We start from the raw sequence: 8,135 nt of genomic DNA, 5'->3' as shown, positions 1-8,135 counted from the left end.
GATAGATAGATAGATAGATAGATAGATAGATAGATAGATAGATAGATAGATAGATAGATAGATAGATAGATAGAGAAATAGCAAAAGGTTGATAGAAATAGAGACAGACAGATAGATACACAGATAGAAAAGAAAATAGATAGTAAATGGTTGATAGAAATAGAGATAGAGACAGAAACAGAGATAGAGACAGATAGGCAGACAGATAGATGATAGGTAGGTAGACAGACAGACAGACAGACACACACACACACACACACACACACAGAGAGAGAGAGAGAGAGAGAGAGAGAGAGAGAGAGAGAGAGAGAGAGAGAGAGAGAGAGAGAGAGAGAGAGAGAGATAAAGAAATAGAAAGAGGGAGATAGAAATAGAGATAGAGACAGACAGGCAGACAGATAGATGATAGGTAGGTAGGTAGGTAGGTAGGTAGGTAGACAGACAGACAGACAGACAGACAGACAGATAAAGAAATAGCAAAAGGTTGATAGAAATAGAGACAGACAGACAGACAGATACACAGACAGAAAGAAAAGAAAAGAAATAGATAGTAAATGGTTGATAGAAATAGAGATAGAGACAGACAGGCAGACAGATGGTAGGTAGGTAGGTAGGTAGGTAGGTAGGTAGGTAGGTAGGTAGACAGACAGACAGACAGACAGACAGATAGATAACCTTTATTGTCATTTTTTTCCAGTGGGCACAATGGCACACATTAAAAATGAAATTTAGTTGCTTCCTCTCAAAGTATACACATACATAATACAGATTTAAACATACTATGTACAATGTATGTATAGACCTACACCCTTCCATATAAGTAACATATAAATATTAAATACTGTCCATCTTGAATACGTAATGGAAGGAGGAAGCTTGAGAGTTCAGAAGGTTAATGCTGTATGGAATGAAACTATGGCTGAATCTGGATGTTCTGCTACGGATACCACGAAGCCCCCTCCTCTCCCAGAAGGTAACAAGGAAAACAGGTCATGGAGAGGATGTGTCGTATCCCAGAGAATCCTGCGGACCCTGCTCGTACAACGCTTATATGCCACGTCCTGGATGGGAGGGAGGGAACTGCCAATGATCTTTTCTGCCGTCCTCACCACTCTCTGGACTGCCTTCCTGTCTGAAGCAGGGATGCTTCCAAACAAGACTGTGATGCTGTATGGCGGGATGCTCTCGATCGTCCCTCTGTAGCAGTAGTAGTGGAAAGAGTAGTGGAAGCTTGGAACCAACTTCCAGCAGAGGTGGTGGGTCAGTCTCTAGTGACTGAGGTTGAACATGGTTAGGATAAACGCATGGCTAATATCTGGTGGTGCCGAGTCGTGGTGGCGCAGTGGTTAGAATGCAGTATTGCAGGCCAGTTCTGCCGACTGCCAGGAGTTTGATTCGGACCAGCTCAAGATTGACTCAGCCTTCCATCTTTTTCTGAGGTCAGTAAAATGAGGACCAGGATTGTTGGGGGCAATGTACTGATTCTATAAACCAGGGGTCCCCAAACCCTGGTCCATGGGCCGCACCGGTCCACAGCATGCCAGAAACCGGGCCGCACAAACAAACGAAGCCCCATCCAAAGGATGCAGGCGGTACACTAAACCACGCCCCTCCGGTCCACAAAAAAAAAAACTCTCTCCACGGAACGGGTCCCTGGTGCCTTAAAGGTTGGGGGCCACTGCTGTAAACCACTTAGAGGGGACCGCAAAGCACTTTGAAGCGGTACATAAGCCTAGGTGCTATTGCTATCTGATGAAAATTTTAAAAATCTATATAAATAAAAATGTAAATGTTCGTTTGTTCAAAATCTTAAATCTCCGAAAGTTCTTCACCGATTGCTTTGAAATTTTGACACAACGTTGCATTCGAATACGCGCGTGTTTTTATATGCCTACTATATATACCTATATAGATGTCACACCTGTGACAGGTAAAAACATGTTTTTTTTAAAAAACAGCGCCATCTGTTGGACGTAAAAGCAACACTTTTCTTTCTTTTCCATTTAACCAGACTGAGCCACAGCAACGCGTGGCCGGGTACAGCTAGTAACAAATAAAAATAAATAAGAAAGAACTCAAAGAGCAGACTCGGTGGATGACTAGGTCTTCTTCTACCACCAGTTTTCTACGTGTTTTTTTTTTCCTAAACCAGAGTTCCCCAACCTTTGGGGATTGGCGGCACGGAGCGGGGGGGAAGGGAGGGGAGAAAGAAGGGATGGTTTCATGGGGGTGTGAACACGTGCACGCGTGTGGGGCTGTGAGCACTCCCCCGAGTGGGGCCATGAGCGCCCGTGACGCTCACGGCAAGGCTTGCGTGAGTGGGGCCACAAACAGCCATGGCAAGGCTCACTCAAGTGGGACCGCAAATGCCCGTGACATTCGTGCGCACCGGCTAGCCACTCACACGGCCTGGTGGCCCATAGGCCACGGCCCGGTAATAATGATGATGATGATGATGATGATGATGATGATGATGATGATGATAAAGTTGGAAGGGACCTTGGAGGTCATCTAGTCCAACCCCCTGCTCAGGCAGGAAACCCTATACCATTTCGGACAAATGGCTGTCCAGTCTCTTCTTAAAAACTTCCAGTGTTGGAGCATTCACAACTTCTGGAGGCAGGTTGTTCCACTGGTTAATTGTTCTCACTGTCAGGAAGTTTCTCCTTAGTTCTAGGTTGCTTCTCTCCTTGATTAGTTTCCACCCGTTGCTTCTTGTCTTGCCTTCAGGTGCTTTGGGGAATAGCTTGACTCCCTCTTCTTTGGGGCAGCCCCTGAAGATATTGGAAGGCTGCTATCCTGTCCCCCCTCGTCCTTCTCTTCCTTAAACTAGACATACCCAATTCCAGCAGCTGTTCCTTATATGTTTTAGCCTCCAGTCCCCTGATCATCTTTGTTGCTCTTCTCTGCACTCTTTCTAGAGTCTCAACACCTTTTTTACATCGTGGTGACCAAAGCTGGATGCCGTATTCCAAGTGTGGCCTTACCAAGGCCTTGTAAAGTGGTATTAATACTTCACGTGATCTTGATTCTATCCCTCTGTTAATGCAGCCCAGCACTGTGTTGGCTTTTTTGGTAGCTGCAGCACACGGCTGGCTCCTATTTAGGTGATTGTCCACTAGGACTCCCCACAGCCCACAGGTTGGGGACCTCTGTTCTAAAGGACAGAGGGCGTTGAAGAAACATGAATTACAAGCAGAAGGAAAAGGAATCCTTACCTGTGGCCAACAGCGGACATCGCCAAGGCCAGGTAGCAGCCAATGGGGAGACTAGATCGGACCGCCTTCAGCAGCGGGTGAAAAGTAGGTGAATCCGTCAAGTCGGGGATGGGGGCTGGAGGCCAGGGTCCCTGCACGCCGTAATCATTCCTGTGCAGCTTTAATCTCAAAATCATCCCCCAGGCCCACTGGTTGAAGGAGCTTTCGGGGGTCTCGCCGTAACGGACAATGCTGGCCAGATACGAGACCTGGGAGAGAGAAGCGAACAGAAGAGAATAACAGAGTAACCGAGTTGGAAGGGACCTTGGAGGTCATCTAGTCCAACCCCCTGCTCAGGCAGGAAAGCCCCTACCGTTTCAGACAAAAGGGTGGCCCAATGTCCCTCGGTTCTTCCCGAAGAAACCCAAAACTTTTACCGTTCAAAGAACTGCCCGGTTGTCAACCCAAAAGACGGTTAGCTACTAGCGCGTTTCCCCGGAAGTAAGGCCTACAACAGGGGTGGGCAACCTTGGCTCTTTTATGACTCGTGGACTTCAACTCCCAGAATTCCTGAGGCAGCCATGCTGAGGGGAAAGGGAGAGGTTTCCAAGCTGAGCCATGCTGGCTCAGGAATTCTGGGAGTTGAAGTCCACAAGCCATGAGGGGGCCAAAGTTTCCCTCATGCTGGCTCAGGAATTCTGGGAGTTGAAGTCCACGAGTCATGAAGGGGCCAAAGTTTCTCTCATGCTGGCTCAGGAATTCTGGGAGTTGAAGTCCACCAGTCATGAAGGGGCCAAAGTTTTCCCCATGCTGGCTCAGGAATTCTGGGAGTTGAAGTCCACGAGTCATAAAAGAGCCAGGGTTGCCTACCTCTGGTCTAGGCCTAGGCCGCTTTCTGACTTGTGAACTTCAACTCCCAGAATTCCTGAGCCAGCATGGCTCTGCTTGGAAACCTCTCCCTTTCCCCTCAGCATGGCTGGCTCAGGAACTCTGGGAGTTGAAGTCCACGAGTCATAAAAGAGCCACGGTTGCCTACTCCTGGAATAGGATATCAGAAGACGTAGCTTTAATTCAAGAGATCTGACTTGCCCTACCAGATGGAGTATTATATGAGCAAACACTTGTTAGAATATGGTTAAAAGAACGGATAACTTTGGATATAAAGGGGCCCTACAATAAGAGGGATAAGAGATATAAGTAATATAGTGTTTTTTTATAATATATAACATGTAAAAATATTGGAATAATGTATGTCAGGGGTCTTCAAACTTGGCTCTTTTATGACTTGTGGACTTCAACTCCCAGAATTCCTGAACCAGCATGGCTCAGCTTGGAAACCTCTCCCTTTCCCCTCAGCATGGGTGGCTCAGGAATTCTGGGAGTTGAAGTCCACCAGTCATAAAAGAGCCAAGGTTGCCTACCCCTGGCCTACACCAACAATAAGCCCTACCTTGATTTTTTTTGGGGGGGGGCTAATATAAGTCCTATCCCCCAAATAAGCCCTAGTTTTGGGGCAAGGCACACACCTAAAAATCAAGCTAGGGTGAGGGTGGGAGTGTGGGGCTGCTCCACCCGCCCCGCACCCACTCAGCCAAGCCTCCCCTCATCGGCCCACTTCTTCTTCTGAGGCCTCTTCCGCAGCCAGGCCTCCATTTCTCAGTCACAGGGCTTTCCAGAAGGCCTCTGCAGCCAAGAACCGAGCTATGGGTTCAATCCATAGCTCGGTTCCGCAAGAGATCTGCAGCCGAGCACCAAGCTATGGATTGAATCTGCTGAGGCCTTCTGGAAAGGCCCGACTGCAAAATGCAGACCCGAGTGCAGCTGCAGAACTTCGACCCCAGAAGAAGTGGACCGGCTGGGTGGGGCTGTCAGTGCCGGAGTTGAGATAAGGCCTATCCTGAAAATAACCAGTTCTCTGTGTGGATGCCGCTTCTGGAAGTCCATTCTGGGCCTGGGCAACAAAAAATTAGCTACCGGTCCTGCCGAAGTGGTGAGAACCGCCTGAATCCCACCTCTGGCAGCAGCCCACAGGTTGCGGACCCCTGCATTAGAGCGCTTTGTTTTAATTTAATTTAACCCATAAAATTGGTTGTTCTAGCAACCGCGTTAAATACGGCTTATTCCGTCAACTGGCAACTAAGAGAAGCAATGAAAGGGAGGCACCTGTTTGAAGCTTTCAGAAAGGAGTCCGCTGTAGGGCTTCTGGGGGAGATACTTCTGATAGGCTTCTAAGATCATCAGTGCTACTTCCGCGTGGACTGCTGGACCGATGTGGAGGTAGCCCTGGTCAAAAACATCTTGCTGATTTCCAAGATAAGGAGACATTTTTTTGGTTCTATGGGGCTCCCTAGCCATTTGCTAGTAAGCTCTTTTTTTAAATATTTCATTTATTTATTGCAGCCACAAAGCCACTCCAAAAATAGGATACAAAAAAGTTCTGCATGACGATTCGTACGCTGGGCAGGTTTAAACAAAACCCAAATTACAAGAAGAAGGGGGGGGAACAGTTTATTAATCCTGGTGTGTTTAAAAGAACCGTCCTGGGGTTTACTCTTTTCAACTGAAAACCACCTTAGAATGTAAGATACTGTTGACTGATGAATCCCATAGGATAGCATTAGTCAAACTCAGCAACTATAAGATGCATGGATTTCATTTAGGGAAGGGGGAGGGGAGAGGGGGAGAGATTGGGAGAGGGAGAAGAGGAGGAAGGGGAGGGGGAGTGGAGAGGGGAGAGAGAGGAGAGGGAGAGGAGAGAGTGGAGGGAGAAGGGAGAGGAGAGGAGAGGGAGAGAAGAGTGAGTGAACAGGAGGGAGAAGGGAGAGGAGAGGGAGAGGAAAGGAGAGGAGAGAGTGAACAGAAAGGAGAGGGTAGAGGAGAGGNGAACAGGAGGGAGAAGGGAGAGGAGAGGGAGAGGAAAGGAGAGGAGAGAGTGAACAGAAGGGAGAGGGGAGAGGGAGAGGAGGAAGGGGACAGAGAGGGGAAGGGGAGGGGAAGAGGAGAGGGAACAGAAGGGGGAGAGGGAGAGGGAGAAGGAGGTGGAGGGAGAGGAGAGGAGAGGAGGAAGGGGACAGAGGGGAAGGGAAGTGGGAGTGGGAGAGGGAACAGGAGGGGGAGAGGGAGAGGAAGGAGATGGAGGGAAGGGGAAGGAGGAGAGGAGAGGAGGGGAGGGGGAGCAGAAGGGGGAGGAGAAAGGGAGAGGGAGAGGAGGAGGAGAGGAGGAGGAGGAGAGAGGAGAGGAATGCTGGGATTCTGGTGTTCACCCTGCTTGGTTTTCTTCTTCCAAACATTTCATTACCAAATTAGAGATAACTTTTGAAAGGATTAAAAGCAACATTGGTAAGGTAACTAAGTGAATGCCAGGATCCTAACCCCGAATTACACAGTTGCTCTGCTATTGATAAAACAAACTCATCGCCCGTTTCGCTACCTGAACTTTGATACATACCTGCTGCTCACTAGGGCCCCAATTCATCTCTTCCAGGATAATGCAAGCAAGTTTATTCTCGACTTCGGTCAGACTGTAATTCAGAAGCCAGTCACGGAGCAAGGCGATCTCCGAAGCCGATGGTTTCCAGAGAAGCATCGGCAGTTCTTTAAACAAATAGAGAGTCACCTAACAAAAGAATAATAATAAATAAATAAGAAAAATGCGAGGACAGAATTGCATACTTAGGAAGGCCATCTTTAAAGGCCTCGTCACAGAGAAAAAAAATCTATTGAACGGGTTGCTGGAAGTCAAAAAGAACCTGATGGCACGCTATCAATGTATTGATTGACTAGACCAGAGGTAGGCAACCATGGCTCTTTTATGACTCGTGGACTTCAATACCCAGAATTCCTGAGCCAGCCATGCTGAACTCAGGAATTCTGGCAGTTGAAGTCCACAAGTCATGAAGGGGCCAGTTTCCCTCATGCTGTCTTAGGAATTCTGGGAGTTGAAGTCCACAAGTCATGAAAGGGCCAAAGTTTCCCTCATGCTGGCTCAGGAATTCTGGGAGTTGAAGTCCACCAGTCATGAGGAGGCCAAAGTTTCCCTCATGCTGTCTCAGGAATTCTGGGAGTTGAAGTCCACAAGTCATGAAGGGGCCAAAGTTTCCCTCATGCTGGCTCAGGAATTCTGGCAGTTGAAGTCCACGAGTCATGAAGGGGCCAAAGTTTCCCTCATGCTGTCTCAGGAATTCTGGCAGTTGAAGTCCACGAGTCATGAAGGGGCCAAAGTTTCCCTCATGCTGGCTCAGGAATTCTGGGAGATGAAATCCACAAGTCATGAAGGGGCCAAAGTTTCCCTCATGCTGGCTCAGGAATTCTGGGCGTAGAAGTCCACAAGTCATGAAGGGGCCATAGTTCCCCCATGCTGGCTCAAGAATTCTGGGAGATGAAGTCCACAAGTCATATAAGAGCCACGGTTGCCTACCCCTGGACTAGACCTTATTTAAGGCACCTTCTTGCTTAGTGATGCTTAGAAGGAAGACACCTACCGAATGTATCAGCCGGGAAAGAAAGCTTAAATCTACAAGCTGCTACGTTTGCCAAATTACAGAAATGTTATCATCCTACATGGCATGGGGCCAGATTACGTGAAGATCACTGGTCCCATCTACTCAGCCCACCATAGTGGGGAGGCAGGGAATGTAAGGGGTCCTTTCTCTTAAGAAGGTCCATCGTGTGGGACCCAGGAGAAAGGCCTTCTCCAAGGGGGCTCCCTCTCTGGGGAACATCATCCCTGCGGAAATAATACTGGCCCCACTTTGACCACTCTCTGAAAGGCCCCGAAGACATGGGTTCCCCTGCCGGCCTGGGGACCCCAGGGGGACTCAAAGGTGTCGGTGTGATGGTTGCCACTGATGGGTTATGGTTTATTTGGTTTTGTAGTTTTATTTCTGTAAACAGCCGGAAGAAAGGAAGGAAGGAAGGAAGGAAGGAAGGAAGGAAGGA

The 8,135-nt window shown here is 48.4% G+C and overlaps 1 protein-coding gene across 1 annotated transcript in view; it reads right to left on the bottom strand.

The window, feature by feature from the left end:
- Nucleotides 1-8,135, bottom strand: part of EPG5 (ectopic P-granules autophagy protein 5 homolog) — a gene marked incomplete at its 5' end in the record, with an annotated part of 79,441 nt that overhangs the window by 53,100 nt on the left and 18,206 nt on the right. Inside the window, 3 exons of the mRNA XM_029286342.1 lie at nucleotides 3,219-3,466; nucleotides 5,361-5,480; nucleotides 6,646-6,813. Of these exons, the coding sequence (XP_029142175.1) occupies nucleotides 3,219-3,466; nucleotides 5,361-5,480; nucleotides 6,646-6,813 (536 nt within the window). The remainder of the gene's footprint in view (nucleotides 1-3,218; nucleotides 3,467-5,360; nucleotides 5,481-6,645; nucleotides 6,814-8,135) is intronic.

This window comes from Protobothrops mucrosquamatus, unplaced genomic scaffold, assembly GCF_001527695.2.
Source record: "Protobothrops mucrosquamatus isolate PMUCROS unplaced genomic scaffold, P.Mucros_1.0 scaffold3365, whole genome shotgun sequence".
NCBI classification, from domain to species: domain Eukaryota; kingdom Metazoa; phylum Chordata; class Lepidosauria; order Squamata; family Viperidae; genus Protobothrops; species Protobothrops mucrosquamatus.
This window is presented reverse-complemented; position numbering and strand designations above follow the sequence as displayed.